Source organism: Amblyraja radiata, chromosome 4, assembly GCF_010909765.2.
Source record: "Amblyraja radiata isolate CabotCenter1 chromosome 4, sAmbRad1.1.pri, whole genome shotgun sequence".
Taxonomy (NCBI): domain Eukaryota; kingdom Metazoa; phylum Chordata; class Chondrichthyes; order Rajiformes; family Rajidae; genus Amblyraja; species Amblyraja radiata.
Window position 1 is genome coordinate 24,552,213 of NC_045959.1, and position 21,078 is coordinate 24,573,290.

Genomic DNA, 21,078 nt, shown 5'->3' on the forward strand with positions numbered 1-21,078 from the left:
TACACATACACACAGTGCGTGTTGCAGGGGGGAGAGAGCGCGGGCCCGGCGTTGCTATGCTGCCGCCCTTTCACCCGGACATGCTGACGTGGGCCAGTGGCAGGCGCGCACGTCAGAGGCAGCGTCGGCGCTCCTGCTCCTGGCCCTCGGCAGCACAGCCATGGCGGACAGCGGCCTGGGCGAGTGGTACCGCGGCATCCCGCCCGTCACCCGCTACTGGTTCACGGGCTGCGTTGTGCTGCCCGTGTTGGAGCGGCTCAACGTGGTGAGCGGCAGGTCGCTGGTCCTGTGGGCCGATCCCTTCTTCAACAACTTCCAGGTAGGGCCCGCGAAGTTCCAGCGACCCCACCCCGGCTCCTCTGTCCCACCCTGCATTCCTTATTCCCTCCACCTTGAGCGGCGGGGTGGGGAGCCTGGCATTGAGGAGGCAGGGGGGATGCCTCGCATTGAGGAGGCAGGGGGGTGCCTGGCATTGAGGAGGCAGGGGGGTGCCTGGCATTGAGGAGGCAGGCCTGTGCCTGGCATTGAGGAGGCAGGGGGATGCCTGGCATTGAGGAGGCAGGGGGGTGCCTGGCATTGAGGAGGCAGGGGGGTGCCTGGCATTGAGGAGGCAGGGGGATGCCTGGCATTGAGGAGGCAGGGGGGTGCCTGGCATTGAGGAGGCAGGGGGGAGCCTGGTATTGAGGAGGCAGGGGGATGCCTGGCATTGAGGAGGCAGGGGGGTGCCTGGCATTGAGGAGGCAGGGGGGAGCCTGGCATTGAGGAGGCAGGGGGGAGCCTGGCATTGAGGAGGCAGGGGGGTGCCTGGCATTGAGGAGGCAGGGGGGTGCCTGGCATTGAGGAGGCAGGGGGGAGCCTGGCATTGAGGAGGCAGGGGGAGCCTGGCATTGAGGAGGCAGGGGGGAGCCTGGTATTGAGGAGGCAGGGGGGAGCCTGGCATTGAGGAGGCAGGGGGGAGCCTGGCATTGAGGAGGCAGGGGGGAGCCTGGCATTGAGGAGGCAGGGGGGAGCCTGGCATTGGCGAGGCAGGCCTGTGCCTGGCATTGAGGAGGCAGGGGGGTGCCTGGCATTGAGGAGGCAGGAGGGAGCCTGGCATTGGGGAAGTGGGGTGAGGGGTGCCTGGTATGGGGGGGGGGGGGGGGGGGGGGGTGCCTGGCATTGGGGAGGCTGGAGGGTGTTTGGCACTGGAGCAGTGGGGAGGGAATGGGGCTCGCATCAGAGAGGCGGGGAGGAAGGGGGGCTGGCATTGGAGTGGCGGGGAGGAAGGGGGGCTCGCATCGGTGGGGAAGGGGAACTGGCATCAGAAGAAGGGGGGGGGGTTGCAGTTTGCACCTGAGCGTCCCAGGATAACATCCTGGTTATATGGGAACTTAGGTCTCTGTCACAGGTAGGGCAAGAAGTCTCGGGGCAGGGGGAAGGGAGGGGGGGGGGGGGGGGGGGGGGGGGGGGTGGGGGGGTGGGGGAGGGGGTTGGGGTGTGTATGTAGTTTATTAAGTGGTTAACATTTTTTTGATGTCGGCGGCAGATGTGTTGGAGTGGTGCCACTGTAGCTGGCACTAGGAGTTGGTATATTCCTTTCAAAAACATTTCTCTCCCTCAAAGCTTGTTAATAAAATTTGCATCTTCAAAGTCAGTTTTACTTTATGTGTAGGAATGAACTGCAGATACTGGTTTAAATCGAAGGTTGACACAAAATGCTGGAATAACTCAACGGGACAGGCAGCATCTATAGAGAGAAGGAATGGGTGACGCCACCCAGTCCTTCTCTCCAGAGATGCTGCTTGTCCTGCTGAGTTGAATTCAGTTTTACTTTAAATCTGCTTCCTAATGACTTGTTGAATTTTATGTTAACATAAAATCCAGAATAGTAGACCAGCTGGTAATAAGTAGTTTATGTAAAGAGAAATCACAATTTAAATACAGTAATGTTTTGAATTTCAATTCAGCCCATTTTAAACAATATTTAATGCATTAGCACATTACACTTTGAGAGAATATTTCATTCATGTCTACCTAAATATTCACATGATTCAGCAGTTGTTGCAGTTTGTATGACAGGATATGATGATGGTGAATGACTGACTGATTATGACATGCCTTTAGATCTGCATCATCATATGTGCTACCTTTTCACAAACTAAATCGTGTGACAATTTTGTGACATGACTTTTAAATTGGGGATGGGTGCTTTCATTATAATTTTCAAAGGTTTTATTTTGGCATGTAAATATTATGTTCTTTGATCTGATTTACATTTCAATTAAGCTGGAAACAAGACTAGATGCAATTATATCCACTGAGTCCCTCTTGCAGTTTTTTTTCAACATCTCAATTAACATTGATTTTAAACTTTTTTAAACGTTAAAAATTCTAGTACAGCAGATTAGATTGTTTATTTATTTCATAACTACATTATTTCCATGACTCCATGTGTCAGCCTGGAATGAGTGCTGGTCGTGTTCAACTTTTGTGATCAGTCCCACTGATACTTATTTTTGTATATGGATTACTGAAGCTCTGGGCCTAATCTTTTTCCCAACTCCATCAGTTTATAGTCTAACTGCTTTGTTTACTTCTGCCCTCCGATGACTTGCCGAATGTGACACAAATTGGGAATCTGTCCAATATGACCTCTAACCAATAACAACAATAACTGAAGGGCATTGAGCGCATAGTAGATTATGATAACAAGAGTCTGCTTTAGTTCCCATAATTTGTTTTGTATTGATTTTTGCTGGGGTTACCTAAGAGAGGACATGAAATATTACTTTCTGCCTATAGAAAGATTTGCATTGAATTGGCAACTTTGCAGCATGGAACAATGCAGCATGGAAATAAGCCCTGTGGGCCGTGATATCTGCACAGAACGTGATGGCAAATTAAACTAATATTTTCCGTCGGCATTTGATGAACATGGTCCTGATCATAATTTGATCAAGCTGTTCCTGAATGTCCAGGTTCAGGAACAGCTACTTCCCTACAGCCATCAGGCTGTTAAACATGACAACAAATAAACTCTGAACTGCAACAGACTATTATTATTATTATTGCACTATATTTGTTATTTATTGACTATGTGTGCATGTGTATACACACACTGATTTTTTTTTTCTTCTCCCGTTATGTACTATGTTTACATATTATTTTGTGCTGCAGCAAGTAAGAATTTAATTGTCCTATCTGGGATATATGACAATAAAACACTCTTGGCAAATTAAACTAATCTCTTCCGTCGGCATTTGATCAATATGGTTCCATTCCCTGCGTAGGTGCTATCTAAAAGTCTCTTGAATGCCACTATTATATCTGCTTCCATCACCATTTCGGTGACCTCTTGAGGGGAGAGGAAATTTCCCTGTACATCTCCTTTAAACTTTCAGGCCATATATCTCCTTTAAACTTTCAGACCGCACCTCCAGACTCAGGAACAGCTTCATCCCCAGAGCTATAGCTGCTCTGAACCGAGCCTGCTTAGTGCCCCCACCACCATGAACTGTCTCCCTCGGATGGTCATGTCGCACATCGACCCGGCACAGACCTATTTGCACTTTATACTGTTTTACTGTTCTTTTTTTAATAAATCATGTTTCTCTGGGTATCTAAATTTTAGTTGTTTAAGTTATCACATCGGATGGAAGTTGCATACCAAATCTCGTTGCACCTATGTGCAATGACAATAAAAGTTATATTATTATAATATTATATTATATGAGTACAATAAAGCCATATGCAAGTACAGATTGTAAGTGCAAAGAGAAAAATACTAAAGTGCAGAATATAGTTTTACAGCATTGTAAATATTGTAGTATTACAGATGCAGAGAAAATGTCTACTGTCCGCAATAAAGATAGGTTGGATGATCATGACTACCCCATAATTATAGGAGGACCATTTATCAGTCTGATAACAGGCGACATAGCTGTTCCTGAGTCTGGTGGTATGTGCATTACAAGCTTTTGTATCATTTTTTAGTATAGCTTATTATTGTCATGTGTACTGAGGTTCAATTAAAAGATTTTGTTTGCCTGCTATCCAGAAAAGAAAAGAAAAGACTATATATGAATACAATCAAGCCGTTCACAGTACACGGATATAGGGTACAACCTTTAGTGCAAGATTTAACACTGAAGTCCCGATTAATAATAATTTAAAAGTCTCCATTGAGGTAGATGGGATGTCAGAACCACACTCTTAGATGATGAGAGGACTGTTCAGTTGCCTGATAACAGCTAGGAAGAAACTGTTCCTGAATTTGGAGGGATGTGTTTTCAAACTTCTGCACCACTTCCCAGATGGGAGAGGGGAGAAGAGGGAGTGACCTGGTCCTTGATTATTCTGGCTGCCTTGCTGAGGCAGTGTGACGTAAAGATGGAGTCAGGAGAAGGGAGGCTAGTTTGTGTGATGATCTGGACTATGTCCACAACTCTGCAATTTCTTGTGGCTTGGGTAGAGCTTTTCCCAAACCAGACTGTGATACATCATTAGAGGATTCTTTCTATGGTGCATCTGTAGAGGTTGGTGAGGGTTTTTGGGAACATGCCAACTTCCTAAGCTTTCTAAGGAATTATTGGTGTTCATCTACTATTGTGGCCATAGCGTTGATGTGGCTAGTCCAGGACAAATTACTAGTAATATTTATTTCTAGGAACTTGAAGCTTTCTACTATCTTTGCTTCGGTGCCCTCAATGTAGACTGGGGTGTGTGTACTGCTTCATTTCCTGAAATCAATTGCAATCTCCTTTGCCTTATTGACATTGATGGGGAGGTTGCTGACTTAGCTCCAGGTTACACGGTTCTCAATCTCCTTTCTGTATTTCGATTCATCACTATTCAACATCCAGCCCACTGATGAGGTCTGAAAGCACACATCACTAGAATCAGCAAACCTGTTTTTTCCCCTCTATTATTTGGCTTTTGAATGATCCTTCTATAAGCTATGGTACTGTCCGATTCACATCCACTTCATTGCAGACATTGGACTTTGTTTCTGGAACTGGTGCTCTATAATGCTGAGACCTATATTCTGCCCTCTCTACCTATTGTACTTGGGGTTGATTTGATTGTTTTTATGTATAGCATTAACTGATTTGATTGGATAGCATGCAAAACAAAGCTTTTCATTGTACCTAGGCACTCGTGACAATAATAAACCTAAAAGGTAACTCTAAAAAAAGTAGGTTTGGTCTAATGAAAAGCCATTGACTTGAAATGTTATTCCCCCCCCCCCCCCCCCCCCCCCCCCCGCCGCCCCCGCCCTGGATGCTGCTGACCTAATGACCATTTCCTTTTTTACTTTAGAATCCTAACATCCTCCATGATTATTGCTTATTTGTGAACAACAAGAAATCAGGGACAGCTCCAGAATGCCTACAGTATACTAAAACATTATCTTTTACGGGCTAAATCTAATTTGCCCTGGATAGAAACTTTAAATTAGCACTAAAGACAGACATCTCTGTAGTCGAACAGCATATTTGCATAAGATTTGCTTGATGGATACCATACTTCCTGTTCTATTTTTTCCCCTCCCTTGATATTTGGAATGTTAGTGTTCTTGCAAGTTATTTAGATAGGTTTAAGATTATTTCTCCATTGATCTTTTTGTCATCTGTCCACTCCCCCAACCTGTACAAATCACCCTGCATTCTCATAGCATCCTCCTCACAGTTCACACTGCCACCCAGCTTTGTGTCATCTGCAGATTTGCTAATGTTACTTTGAATCCCTTCATCCAAATCAGTGATATATATTGTAAATAGCTGTGGTCTCAGCACTGAGCCTTGCAGTACCCCACTAGTCACTGCCTGCCATTCTGAAAGGGACCAGTTAATCCCTACTCTGTTTCCTGTCTGCCAACCACTTCTCTATCCATGCCAGCACTCTACCCCCAATACCATGTGCCCTGAATTTGCCCACTAATCTCCTATGTGGGACCTTATCAATTGCTTTCTGAAAGTCCACGTACACTACATCCACTGGCTCTCCCTTGTCCATTTTCCTCGTTACATCTTCAAAAAATTCCAGAAGATTAGTCAAGCATGATTTCCCCTTTGTAAATCCATGCTGACGTGGACGGATCCTGTTACTTCTCAAAAGGATAAAAGAGCACATGAGTTGGCATGGACACAGTGGGCCATAAAACATGTTTCTAAGCTGTATAACACTTGAATTTGAGGATTTCAATCAAAATATCACTGTGCTCCAAATGCGTGTGGCTGTGTTGAAGATATGCTCTTGAGCAGGCTGTGGCATTGATTTGAGTATATGTTGCAATGTATTATTCAGTCACATGGCAAAGCCATGAACATCAAATTTGGAAGCAAACTATTCTGGTTGTACGTCAGGTCACAACATTTGCAGTTATTTTAACTGCATTCCAGATGATTGATTTTTCTGTTAAAGTCAAAAAGTAGTTGCAAAATCAGGTAGTTGGTGCTAGACGCATTAGTTTTGTTACAAAGTTAACCCTCACTATAACAGACTATGGTGGGTGGTGAGGAGGCATGTCTGTTATTGCTGTCCACTATAACTGAATAAGGAGGTTAATATGTACAGTACTTTCTATTGGAAAAACAGCCAATAAACATACCCCACAATAGAAACATAGAAAATAGGTGCAGGAGGAGGCCATTCACCCCTTCGAGCCAGCACCACCATTCATTGTGATCATGGCTGATCATCCCCTATCAATATGTCTGAAGAAGGGTTTCGGCCCGAAACGTCGCCTATTTCCTTCGCTCCATAGATGCTGCTGCACCCGCTGAGTTCCTCCAGCAATTTTGTGTACCATCCCCTATCAATAACCCGTGCCTGCCTTCTCCCCATATCCCTTGACTCCACTAGTCCCTAGAGCTCTATCTAACTCTCTCTTAAATCCATCCAGTAACTTGGCCTCCACTGCTCTCTGTGGCAGGGAATTCCATAAATTCACAACTCTCTGGGTGAAAACGTTTTTTCTCACCTCAGTCTTAAATGACCTCCCCTTTATTTTAAGACTGTGGCCCCTGATTCTGGACTCACCCAACATTGGGAACATTTTACTTGCATCTAGCTTGTCCAGTCCTTTTATAATTTTATATGTTTCTCTACGATACCCCCTCATCCTTCTAAACTCCAGTGAATGCAAGCCTAGTCTTTTCAATCTTTCCTCGTGAACCTACGCTGCACTGTTTCAATCACAAGGATGTCCTTCCTCAAATTAGGTGACCAAAACTGTACACAATACTCCAGATGTGGTCTCACCAGAGCCCTATACAACTGCAGAAGAACCTCTTTACTCCTATACTGAAATCCTCTTCTTATGAAGGCCAACATTCCATTAGCTTTTTTCACTGCCTGCTGTACCTGCACGCCAACCTTCAGTGACCGGTGTACAAGGACACCCATGTCTCGCTGTACCTCCCCCTTACTTAACCTAACCCCATTGGGATATTCTGCCCCCTTGTTTTTGCTGCCAATGTGGATAACCTCACATTTATCTATATTATACTGCATCTGCCATGCATCTGCCCACTCACTCAACCAGTCCAGGTCACCCTGCAACCTCCTAACATCCTCTTCACAGTTCACACTGCCACCCAGCTTTGTGTCATCCGCAAACTTGCTAGTGTTGCTCCTAATTCCCTCTTCCAAATCATTAATATATATGGTAAGCAGTTGCGGCCCCAACACCGAGCCTTGAGGCACTCGTTCACTCCTACTCTTATAAACAGGAAAGGACACAAAAATATACAATACTTCGGTGCGGCACATTGCTGCCACAGTAGAGTTGCTACCTTTTTGCACCAGAGAACTGGGTTCGATCCTGACCTCGGGTGTTGTCTGTACAAAGTTTTATGTTCTTCCTGTGATCACGTGGGCTTCCTCCGGGTGCTCTGGTTTCCTCCCATATTACAAAGACGTGCATGTTTGTAGTTTAATTGGCTTCTGTGAATTGTCCCTAGGTTTTCATGCTATATCACTAAACTAAACTAAAATGGTTCACAAAATGCTATTCAAATGTGTAATTCTCCATAGTATTCAAGATGCTTCTATTAGTAGTAAGGACAGTAAAAGAAACAGAGCAACATCAATATATAGTTCATCTATACATCATCAACATCAGTATCAGTCTGAAGAAGGGTCTGGACACGAAACGTCACCCATTCCTTCTCTCCAGAGATGCTGCCTGTCCCGCTGAGTTACTCCAGCATTTTGTGTCAAGTCAAGGGACTTTATTCTACACCTTCAATGTAGAGTTTCTCTAAAACTAAACTAAGATTCGCTCCAATCAACGGCAACCATCTGTTATAAAGAGTTCCGTATTACCAAGGATTTACTGTCCTGTGCAAAGTTTGTTTGTTTTCTTGTATGAATGGCATTGTGCATGAAGCTAATGGGCAACTAACCTTGTTTCCTGTATACAGATATGGAGACCTGTGACTGCATCCATGTTTTACCCAATGGGATTCCATTACTTGATTCAGCTGTACTTCCTATATTCATATTCCTCTAGCTTGGAAAGAGGTAAGTTTTCATCCTGTGTTTAAACTGTGTTTCCTGTGAGCACTCAGAAGCACTTACTTAAATTCTGTTAGGTAAAGAGAACATAATTTTGCTCTAACTGAGAAATCTTTGAAATCATTTCTCAAAGCAAATATTTCCTGTTTAATCTTCCATTTCTGTATTTTGCTTAATCTTCCATTGTCTCAAAGGAGCAATATTTCCATTCTTCCAATATTTCCAAGCTTCAGGAACCGATTTCCATTCTTCCAATTAAGCTTTTTTGTTTACAGAAGAATGAGTAATGTTACCTACCATATTTTTTCCAATTCTGCCGAACTGCAGCTGTACAAATCCCAGTAAATCTGTTCTTGCAGCTTGTTCACAGACTCTTCAGTTATGACGTGAATTGGGATTTCTTGTTTGCTTAAGATTCAATTCAGTGACCTGTTTTGCTTTTCTATCAACATATGGAATAATGATCCAATATGCAAAAATCTAACCTTGCTGGTTTGGTAGAAGGGATTTTATTTTTGGAATTGTTAATTTCATAAAGAGAAGCTCAAAGTTGCAAGTAAGTGAAATTACTGGGCTGAAAGTGTTTTGTCTTTCTGATGCTTTGGTCAAAAAATCTATGTCTAAGTTTTGATTTTGTGAAATCAGCTAGCTTTGGAATGAATAATGGCCTAACAAATGAGGAATTGCAAATAAAACCCCCCATGTGGCCTTCTTTATACCAGAGAGGATAAGTACAGACTCGACGACCATTTCGCTAAATACTTGTGCTTAGTCAGCCACGACCTGCTTAATCTTCTGGTAGCCAAACATTTTGACTCCCATTCCCATACCCACCTTTCTGTCCTGGGCTGTCTCCATTGCCGGAGGCCACATGCAAACTGTAGGAACAGCACCTTGTATTCCTCTTGGGTTGCTGACAAAGGTATGAACACTGAATTCTCCAATTTTAGGTAACTGACCAACAACCATGTCAGCCTCCCCCCTTCCCCATGCCCCACCTGGATGCACACCCAATTCTCCCACTATTCTACCACTCCCTTGCCCTTTCCCACTATCCCATCACTTCCTTTCCCTTTCTCCACCCCCCACACCCTCCCTCCCATCCCCTTGCATGTATATTCTGGCTTTGCATTTTGTGCCTTATTCTAGCTTCACATTTCTTTCCTTATTTCAAAGATTTTGTATTCTTTTCATCGCTGGCCTTTGTCTCCCCATCTGCCAATCAAGCCCCTTTCACCTGTATCCAGCTAACAAGCCTGTCTTTTCCCTTTCCTCACCTCTCTTCCCGCTTTTACTGTCCTACCACAATCAGTCTAAGGTATTCTGAGTCCGAGTTGGGCATTTATTTTCTTGTGATGCGCCTGCACATTAGAGGAAGATAGTAATTAGGAATCCAGATATTATCCATCCTCCAAGTTCCTTGCCAGTGTCATTTGAGATGTGCTCCGCTGTCCCAAATTTGACACATGCTGGGAATTAAGCTTTGGCATTATTAATCCGGCATCAGACAGATGAATTATCTTGTTGAGCCATTGGAATACTGCATGCAGGAAGCTGTGAAGATCACTTCCAGGTACTATCTGCAGGTAAGTTTGCCTGACGGAATCATTACACTCACTCTTTAAACCAAGTCATTTTATAATCTTTTCTCAATTCTATCAAAGAGGAAAATTAAACCACTTTTCCAGAGGTTATTGGTATACACTGGTCTCTGCTGTGTACAATTATGCTGCTTTTGAATGAGAGAAACTAATCCACAATTTTATTTTTAAATGTGTAGGGTTCTTTGATGGGAGAACAGCCGACTATGTATTTATGTTGTTTTTCAACTGGATTTGCACAGTTGTATCCTTTTCAAAGTAACATTAAAGGTTGTTTGCATTTGTACAGTATCATTAATGACCTTGCGATAGTCAAGTTTTTACAAGCCAATGTGGTGTATCGTTACTGTAGGTAAAGAAGTATGGTCCATTTGTTCCAATAAAAAGCAGTGTGATAATGGCCAGTTATTCTATTCTATTCTACGTTGTTTTGATCGAGATCTAAATTATAAGCAGGGCACCAAAAAGAGTTCCTCTACTTTTCGTCAAAATATTATCATGGAAGCTCTTCTGTAGATGAGACTTCAGATTTGCAAAACAAAGGCATTACATTAGAGTGTTATCTTAGACTTGATTTCAACAGTTTGGGATAAGGCTCTAATTCGGGGGTCGGCAAACCTTTTCTGCATGTCTGTGAGCGGATGGCAGGCCACATGTATCACATGTATCCCACCCCCATCCCACCCCAGATGGCAGGCATCAAATCACGTGTTCACAGAAGGTAGACAAAAATGCTGGAGAAACTCAGCGGGTGAGGCAGCCTCATGCAATCCTTTCATGTCTCACCCGCTGCGTTTCTCCAGCATTTTTGTCTACCTTCGATTTTTCCAGCATCTGCAGTTCTTTCTTAAACGTGGTCACAGAAGGTGCGCGGCCGTGCCGGTGGTTTTGCGCAGGATGTGGTACAGCCAGAGCTCGGCCGCTGCTCGGGGCTCTGCTGCTCGGGGCGCCCAGCGGGCCGGATGATCACGGGGGGAAAAAATCCGCCTGCGGGCCGAATTATTTTGGGTTACGGGCCGCATTCGGCCCGGGGGCCGTAGGTTGCCGACCCCTGCTCTAATTCATAACCATCTAACTCGTGGGATATCATTGTCATGGCACACAGTAATAGTAATGCAGACAGACTAGAGTGAATTTTGGGCATGTTAAATTGAGGAACTGCATTGTTCCTGGCCTGATGTGAAAGTAATCCCTATGCAAATGATCTTCTTCTGTTGGGTAATGTATACTTAACAACATGTACTAACAATGTAATGGAAATTAACATGCTATTATTTTCCTGAGCAATACTGTAACAGATTCTTGCATTACTCATTGGAATGCCCGTAAGTATTTTTGAAGGGGGCCAGTGTGCTTCAGAAAAATCAACTCTGTCGTAATGATAATGAACATTCTGGCTGTTTTATTTTGTTCAAGACCATGATTAATTTTGTGTTATTAAGCCTGTGATGGGAGAAAGGAATGCTGCAAGGGAGTTGGAGTGTGGAGATGCAGGTCATTCCCACCGTTGTACCTAAAACCAGCCAGAGTTGATCATTGTGCAAAATGCAGTTGTTCTGTGAGAAAGAGGTTCAATTTTAGATTGCCTGCTAAATGATGTCTGACTGTTGTTTTGGGCTTTTGTCTCTCAATGCCACCATTAGTAGTAAAGCCTTTGATGATCTTTCCAGTCTTCCTGATATAATCCATGAAGGTGTACTGGATTGAAAGGCAGTAATCAGCCTGTGATAGACAAGGCTGTGTTCGCCAGTTTTTACAGCTTGAGGGGGTCTAGAGCAGAACAGTTGCAAGTATTCCGTCAGAATACTTTCTATAGTACATCTGTAGAAGTTCAAAAGAATCAATCATCATGGGCAAGCTGAATCTTCACAGATGTCTGAGAAAGACAATATGCAGATGTATCACCACATTAGTGTGAAGGGACCAGGTTAGATCACTGCTGATTGGGATGTCTAGGAACTGAAACTGTCAACCATCTCTGCAGCAGCTCCGTTCTCAATCTGTTTCCGGAACCTCGTCTCATCATTGTAGATTCAGTTGGCATTGTGCGTGTCACTACAGTCATGCATGTACGGGACGTAGAGCAAGGGACTGAGCACACAGCATCAGTGTTGCGCGTCTAGGTGGAGGAAATAATATGACCAATTTTAACTGACCTAGTCTGTTGATGAGGAAGTTCAGAAGCCAGTTGCAGATGGAGGCTACAAGGCCAAGTTCCAGGAGTTCAGATGAGCTTATTCAGAATTATGATGTTGGAGGCTGTGCTGTGTTCGATGAATAGCATCCTTGCATTAGTGATCCAGAGAAGAATGTAGTGCTAGAGAGATGGTGTCCTCTGTAGACTTTTTATGTACACAAATTGCAAGGGTCCAGGTTGTCTTGAAGATTGGTGCAGATGCGGGTCATTACCAGTCTTTCAGAGCACATCGTTATGATTGATGTCAGAGCAACTGGACGGTAGCCATTGAGTCAGATCACTATTTTTCTTGGGGATTGGAATGATGGATATTTCCTTGAAGCAGATCTTCTTCTTGCGTATGGCATGCACAGCTTAAAGTTGTAGGACAACTTGTTCTATTTGATTGTGCACGCCGGGTTGATTGCATTCGTCCAAGCAGGGCGGACCACGTGAAGATTGCAATCTTCCACCCCCTTGAAGCAGAGGGGGACGGCAGACTGTTGAACTGACAAGGTGAAGATGTGGGTGAAAATTGGCCCGTTCAATGCTACATGATTTCAGAACCCACCCTCTCACTTGAAGCTTCAGTGGCCTCTATAGTGAAAGGGCTTTTTTCACAATGGGGAGAGGGTGCAAACCCCCCCCCCCCCCCCAAATGTAATAAACTTTGTATCTATTTATTTTTTTGTTTCCTTTGCATGATGTCTAATGGCAAGTTTCAGTTTCACAAATATTCGGCTCGTCTTTTGACTGGGATTGTGAATCATTAATAAAGAAGTAGTAATATCCTCTGAACTCCACTTTTTGAAGCTTGTTCTAAATTATTTCATGCAATCATTCTGAAAGCATATCTTTAGCTCAGCTATGTAATGTTGCAAATATAGTACAAAATGCTGAATGCAGTTAAGTTATATTAATGCAGTCCTAGCTGTGGTAATGTAAAGCATGATTCAAGGGAGATGGTCGACAGACACTGTTTAGTTTCCTTTATTGCTGACACATAACTACAAATATTTTAATGCATCTATAATCCTTCCCTCTTGGCAGATATTGTTTATCCCACTGATTCTGACAATGGTTTATGTATGGGCACAACTCAACAAAGACCAGACTGTGACATTTTGGTTTGGAATGACATTTAAGGTAGGAAAATCTAGCTGTTTTGTTGATCTGGATGTTGAAATAAAAATAGATGTTCTATCTTTCCAATTGCTCTTGAAAAATACAATATTAAACCTATTGGTGCAGACCAAAGATGCTCCCAGATCTGATCTCTCATCTATGCATTAGACCTGATCTCTCATCTATGCTAATTCAATCAGGATGGTAGCAGGGTATTATAGTTGGTCTTTTAACTAATTTATGGCCTTGGTCAACTCAAAGGCCTTGAATTACTTGTATTGACAGTTATTATGTATGCAGATGTACAGAGCAATATCTCACAAACAGCAATGAGTGAAATGATTGCTTAATGATCCTAGCTGAGCGATAGATTCTGATAAATGGACCTCATTTTAATGGCGGCTAGCTGTGCAATCAGCACCTCTGGCAGTACAACATTCCTCACTGGTATGTTGAGCCTTGAGCTGGATTGAGTGTTTGTGTCTTGTGGTGGAATTCCAGTTCCTGGCCCACAAAAGAAGGGTCGCGACCTGAAATGCCACCAACCCTTTCTCTCCAGAAATGCAGCCTGACGGTGAGTTACTCCAGCACTTTGTGTCTATCATTGCCATTTCCTTGGTGATTTTTTTTTCCCCTCATGTAGACCAAAATTAAAATTTATTCTGCATTCTCCCAGAGATTTTGTACAGCCATAGCTCTTGATGTGAGTGTTTAGCAGAGGATGGAGTTGTAGCTTCTGCACTGTATTTTGGGTGATTACCTAATGTACAATCTTTTCCACAAGAGTCCTGGGCCACCCAGTATCCATCGTTCAACAATTTAATAATTGGATGTAAAATTAAAATAAATCACCTGCTAGGTCATGTATATTTTGAATTTTCTTTTGCACAGGCTTGTTATCTACCTTGGGCTCTGCTAATATTCAATTATATACTGAGAAATGCGTAAGTATGCAGATCATATACACTTGCTCTTACACGCCCATTGTGAATTTGAATATTGAACAAATGATTCTAGCTTATGGGAAGCATAACAGGATCAAAGATTTAATGAACTGGGTTATTGAAAAGGGGTTAATAGCATTCCATGTTATATGCCTAGCAGACCAAACTATACTAAAGACGAGATAGAAAAAAGGTGCCAAAATTGGATGGCTAAGTTACGGTTTTGAGACATAAAGAAAGTAGTTACCTAAAGTTGGAGAATTCCATAGTCTAGAAAGTTGCAATGTATCCAGATGAAAGATGTGGTGTAGTTCCTTGAGATTGTGTCAGGCATCATGACAGTATATGAGGCTGCAAATGAAGATTAGAGTGAATAGGGAATTAATGTGCGGGCCAGTAAAAACTTGGGTGAATCATGTGGACTGAATCCAAGTGATCGGTGATCACGTGGCATGTTTGGTTTCTCCTTTTGTGCCCTGATGGCAAAAGCACAAGTACTCTCTGCACACCGAATCATTGAAATCCATGCAAGACTCACTTTAAGGAAGAAAGCGGACTGAGGAGGCCAATAATGCTTTGGACTGTAAGCCCTCAATTGCTGCTAACTCTTGTATACAAACAGAAAAAGCTAGAAGGTCAGTCAGCAACCGTGGAAATAAATACAATGTTAGACGTCAGGCCTGGGAATTTCTCCATTTCTATTCCGAGTTGAAATTACTTGTGCGTCCATATTGGAGAAGATCAGGCCACTTTTCCAAGGTTCCACAGTTTGGGCACTTTTAAAATTGGCCAATTATTTGATGAGGTTTTGTCCTCTCCTGCTCATTCAAAAATACATACTGTCACAATGAACCCTGAAGTCTTCCTAAAGTCTTTCTTTAATAATATCTTCCTAATAACTTATTATGCAGACCAAAAAGCTTAATATGCTGATAACTTTCCCTCTGAGTCATTTTGGCTTGTGGAATTAGAATTATACAATGGGATGGGCATGGAAACTGGCCATTTGGTCCACACGGACTTGTGGGCAGCCATCCTTATCAACCATGCTGCCTAGCACTTGGTCTACAGATTTATATGCTGTGGCAATGCAAGGGCTCATTTAGACACTGAAATTATGTCAGTGGCCCAGCTTCAACCTCTCAGACAGTGCATTCCAGGTAGTTGCCTTCCTCTTGACCAACATCTCACTCATGCCTTCTTTAAATCTCTTTCCTTCTTAAAACTAATTATTTTTCCTCCTCGCACTGTCAGAGTTTATCTAACTTGAAATGGGGAAAAGCTTCCCACAGTCTGCCCCATCTATTATCTAATTTAACTTTATAGACCTTAATTATGTTCCCATCTAATCTCCTCTGCTCCAAGGATAAGAGACCTAGCTTCTCCAGTCTCTGCTCGTAACTGAAATGCATTGTCCCAGATAATATCCTGGTGAATCTCCACTGCTCACCTCCACTTCTCCTTCCTACAGCATAGTAACCAGGGACTTGGCATTTTCAAATGATCATTAATCTTCTCCCTCAACATTTATTTCCAATATCTTCCCTACCACTATTGTTAGGCTCATAGGTCCATAGTTACCAGGCTTTTTCCTGCTGCCTTCCTTGGAAAAAGGGGCTACGTTCACATCTGGAACCTCCGTTGAATCCAGCAAAGATTTAGAAATCTCGGCCTGAGCTGCAGCCATATCTTCGTTTGATTCTCGTAGCAGCTGGGAATAAATCCCATTCAGTTTAGGGTTTTATCCACCCATAAACCTTTCAAACCATTAAATACCTCTTTATTTATGAAGACCCACACTAGACGTTAACCTACCCCTTCACTGAATTCTCCCTGTAAAGTCTGCTTCCATTGTGAATACCGATGAAAAGTATTAATTTAGGAGCTCATCTGTACCTTCTGGCTGCAAACACAGAATGCCCACGTTGTCCCTAATAATTTTTCATGACTCCTCAACCATCCTAATTTCTTATGTGCCATCTGACACTTTTTATACTCTTGACAGGCAGGCTTCTGATATGCTTTTTCCTCACATAGAATAGAATAGCCTTTTATTGTCATCCAGACCGAAGTCTGAACGAAATTTAAGCAGTCATACATATAATATAATACAATACAATAAAAAACAACAATAAACACATATTAACATCCACCACAGTGAGTCCACCCAACATCTCCTCACTGTGATGGAGGCAAAAGTCTTAGGGCTGCAGTCTCTTCCCTCCTCTTCTCCTTCTGCGCTGAGGCGATACCCCCCGGGCGATGTTAAAACCTGTCCTCGCGGCTCAAACACCGCGGCCCGGGGTAGTCGAAGCTGCCGCTCACCAGACCTGCTGACGCAGCCGCTGGCCCGCGGCCGAACCCCCGGTCTCAGGCCACCGCCGCCAGAACTGCCGTCCCAGCCCCCGGAGCATCGTTCCAGCCCCGAGCCGGATCGCCCTCACGTGAGTGCTGCCACCGTCTCAGCCTCGCGCCAGGCCGCCGCTCCTCCCTCGCGCCAGGCCGCCCCGACCGGGCACCGCTCCTCCCTCGCGCCAGGCCGCCTCGACCGGGCACCGCTCCTCCCTCAGGCTGGGCCGCCCTGACCGGGCACCGCTCCTTCCTCAGGCTGGGCCGCCCCGACCAGGCACCGCTCCTTCCTCAGGCTGGGCCGCCCCGACCGGGCACCGCTCCTCCCTCAGGCTGGGCCGCCCCGACTGGGCGCCGCTCCTTCCTCAGGCTGGGCCGCCCCGACTGGGCGCCGCTCCTTCCTCAGGCTGGGAACGCCGTACCTCCCCGAGCTCGGCTACTCCGACGGGAGCACCGTACCTTCCTCGGGCCGGCCGTCACAGCCCCTCACGAAAGCCCTGTTCCAGCCCCTCACGAAAGCCCTGTTCCATGCACTTCTCTTGTTCTGCCTTCATCACGACTGAAAACCTGCTCTTTCCCCAGTTCTGGACAGGGTCACAGACCCATAAGGTTGACAGATACTTTAACCTGTGTTTTTCTGGCATCTTTCCTTTTTGTTCCAAAAAGGTGATCCTTGAGTTGATAGTATTTGATTTTGATTTTCTCCCTGTAAAAATATTTATTTGGTTGAGAGAGCAGCTGGGTGCACGGTGTCGTGATCTGGAAGGGCACACCTCCCAAAATACAGAAGATTTTACTCTGTCTGGTCTTTACTCCCGTGGCGCATACCTTCGTCAAGAAAACCTGGAAGGTTCAACCCAGGTGCCAAGTTCATAAACATTTCAGCAGTGGAAGTCAATTAGGTGCAAGGAGTGGACTGAGGATTGGTTTTTTCTCTCGCCTTTGCCTCCCGTAATGGTTTCTCCCACAGATCAATAATCTCAGGGCTTGTAATTCAATAGAAATTGGGGTAAATCTCTTTATTGCAGCATGATACTATGCATTGGTGTTCATTACCTTTCCCCTTTACAATATTAAATGTCAGAGACTCTTTAGCAAAGCGAGGAAACCCAATGAATCTCCAGAATTAAAGCTGGTGGACACTAGATGCAATACAGATATTTATTTCAGCATACACAGGTTCTTAGCTGTACCATTTAATTTTAATCTTAATCATGAGATCCGTTGTAAAGCATGTGTTAAGGAAAAAACAATTGAGTTATCTTTGTTAACCAGAATAATTTAAACCTGCTTTTCAATTTAAATGATCCGTGTAATTTCAACAGGATAATGGATGAGCTGGTTGGTATCTTTGTCGGTCATATGTACTACGTTCTTATGTTTAAATACCCTCAAGACTATGGAGGAAGAACATTTCTCAGTACACCACAATTTCTGTGAGTAATTCCAATTGGTACACTTTTTAATTTAGCTGCATTAATACTATAAGGTATTAGAACATTATCTTCCCTTTCCATCTCCCCACTCCAGGATGCGATGGCTTCCACCCAGGAGAGGTGGTGTGTCTGGGTTTGGAGTTCGGCCAGCGAGCAGAAGACCGCAAGTTGAAGAGCAGGGAGGTCGATGGGGGAGAGGGTATTTCTGGGGGCAAGGTCAAAGGCTGGGCGACAACTGAATTTTTTATTTAACCCACAGCTCAACAGCTGAATTTGAATCATATTCTGTACAATATGTGTTGCCTGACAGTATCTTGTGTTCTGAAGTTAAAACTGAACGAATAATAATGACAAGAATACCCATAGGAGCATGGCTTTTTGACTAAAGAAATGTTTATGATATGGAACAGTATCAAATGTATACGCCAACAGGTTGTAGATGCCATGAAGCTGATTGAATGGGGTTCTAACTTTCAAGAATTTTATAGTGAATCAAAGTTCCTAACTTAAAAGTTGGCCAGTCCATACATTGAATATTTTTTCATTAGTACAGGTAACCCACACTTGTCCTCCATAACAAAGGATATCTTCCTTTCAACCCTTCCTTGGGGGAATGCTGCAAATTGGCAGGATATATAGGATCCCAAAAATTCTTGTATTCTTCTGCTGCCATCCACTTAACTATATTGGACCAGATCACCCTGCAATAAGGTGCCAGGAATACGGAAGAGCATGAATTAGTACCAGCATTTTGCCCCATGTGCCTGCGCTACTGAAGAGCAAGTTACTTTCTTGTAAAATTCTGATTAAATAGTTTAAAGAGTTGGTGGCTCTATTTGTGTTTCTGTTCAACACAGCTGGAAGATTAAGTCTGCCAGTTGTTAGTGAATATTATTTCTGTTATTTTGCTCATTTCTTCAATGCAGATGTCAGCAGTTTTTGCGTATTGAAACAGATGGGATCAATTATTTTTCCATTGGAATCCACATTATGAAAACAATGGTGTTTACAAGACAGAAAACTGCCCTGCTCAAACTGTTCTTGTTTCACCCCATTCTTCTTTTTTATTAAGATGCTGATTGGTACCAGTTGAGGAGAGTTGCCGAGTTAGGTTGTCCAACCTCAGCCCTGTACTTGATACTGCTGGTAGTGTGTTTATCTTAGGGTGCATATCACAAATCAATGACATGGTGTTGACACCATATTTGTTATTTGCCAACATGCTTTGCATTGGGGTTGATTTTGAGGTAGAAGATGAAAGTTTTTAAATACACTTAAAATATTTACAAATATATTTGCAACTCCTCTTGCAATAGGGTGACAAAATCAAACATCACTTGAACTTTGCTTCATGTGTGTATCCTCAATCCAACAAAGATCAAAGACATATGCTTTTCTATATTGACTTCCTTGTAAAAGACTGATGGTAATATTTAATATCCTCAAACTTCATGCTCCTATTAAGTAATCTAAAATATGTTAAAGGTCTTGTGTATCCATGCAGAGCTTTTCCAATATAAATTGAACTATCCTTTAAAATTGAATGGTGTTGCACCATAATTATGCAACTGGCAGTGAAACCACTGCACTGCCTCTCACTGGCAGAAAAGTATAATTACAGAGCAAAACTTTACCAAGACCTTTAAAAGGTGGAAAAAGTCAACGTTTGCTGGAATGGAACTGTAAGAGGCTAAAAACCTGAATCTTCATTTACTGCTTTATTTGAGAACCTTCATGATTCAACATACACCATGTCACAAGCTTTTTAATGTAGTCTTGCAATTGAATTTAACACCACCCTTTTTTTAAACTCAAAAGAACAAAATTGTAGATTCACTAAGGACTTCTGCTCCTCAATCCCCATTTAAACCAACACTTGTGAATGGAAAACTTTCTGCCCTTGGTATGTGAAATTATTTAAATATTGTCATGCAAAGATCCTGGGTAGGTGTGTGTTGGTACTGATCAGTTATACAACATGGAAACAGGCCCTTAGTGCTTAACTCGTCCATACTGATTAAGTTTTCTACCCAAATTAGTCCCAGTTGCCTGGCTGGCAAATATCTCTCGAAACCTTGCATTTTCAAAGTGAATCATTCTGCAGATGGACTGTTGGTTAGCTTAAACCCAATTTTAAGTCTCATTAATATTAATATATGGCCCAGTGTAAGTCTAGGCTTGTTAGACCAATTACCCTTTTTATACAAACTGTAAAATAAAATTAAAGGTCTAACAAATCTGACTACAGCCACTGAGTGTTGCCTTTTTTTCTAACCTGTCTCCAGAGAGACATGCACATCTATTTAACTAGGCACTTTGACTCAGCTACAAACCTACACACTTTACATTATTGATGAATTTGTAAAGCCCAAAATAATTTTATTAAATGATTGCTTTAAATACATTTTTTTAATCATCTGCTTGGTTTATAAAGTATGCTCCCTGAAAATTGTTTAACCTTTCTAAATCTAAAGTTGAGGCAAATATTTTGTTTTTCTATTACTTGTGATATTGATTCAATATGATGAATTAGGTTTTGTGCTAGTCTGTTCCGTTGAGAAAGGTTGAATGTAAACATGAATTTAAAAAAAAAAAATTGGTGAATCAGTGTACAATTGGTGTATATTGATCCCTTGAGTTCTTTTGTAGAAAATATTTCTGCTTTTGTAATTAAAGTACAAACTGATAATTCTACACTGTATAGAAATGTTATTTATCTTTTCCATGAGTCTAGACAATAATTATCCTCCATTTTGGTGCTATGACATATTGGGAACTTACTAAATCCAAGACATTAAGGTGTGCGCCAGTGAATGAAAGGGAGAGATATGCCAAAATTCAGTATTTTTTTATTCTTATCTCAAATTAATTTGTGCATGTTAGGTGTATTGCCTTCAGACAGAGAGACATTACAAAAATACCAATAGACCATTCAATCCAACATCTGA

At 42.9% G+C, this 21,078-nt stretch overlaps 1 protein-coding gene across 1 annotated transcript; it reads left to right on the forward strand.

Annotated features, from left to right (window-relative positions):
• Nucleotides 1-88: 88 nt before the first annotated feature.
• Nucleotides 89-20,824, forward strand: derl1 (derlin 1). The gene is made up of 8 exons (XM_033019090.1): nucleotides 89-319; nucleotides 8,406-8,505; nucleotides 10,280-10,344; nucleotides 11,399-11,425; nucleotides 13,327-13,422; nucleotides 14,293-14,345; nucleotides 18,020-18,130; nucleotides 18,225-20,824. Exons 1-8 carry the CDS (start codon nucleotides 161-163, stop codon nucleotides 18,367-18,369), a joined length of 756 nt encoding a protein of 251 aa, XP_032874981.1. The 5' UTR covers nucleotides 89-160; the 3' UTR covers nucleotides 18,370-20,824.
• Nucleotides 20,825-21,078: the final 254 nt, after the last annotated feature.

Coding starts and splice junctions, on each gene's coding strand:
- derl1 (XM_033019090.1), top strand. CDS start 161: ATGGCGGACAGCGGCCTGGGCGAGTGGTACCGCGGCATCCCGCCCGTC. Junction 11,426..13,326: donor CATTACTCATTGGAATGCCC/GTAAGTATTTTT, acceptor CCCTCTTGGCAG/ATATTGTTTATCCCACTGAT. Junction 18,131..18,224: donor CTCAGTACACCACAATTTCT/GTGAGTAATTCC, acceptor TCCCCACTCCAG/GATGCGATGGCTTCCACCCA.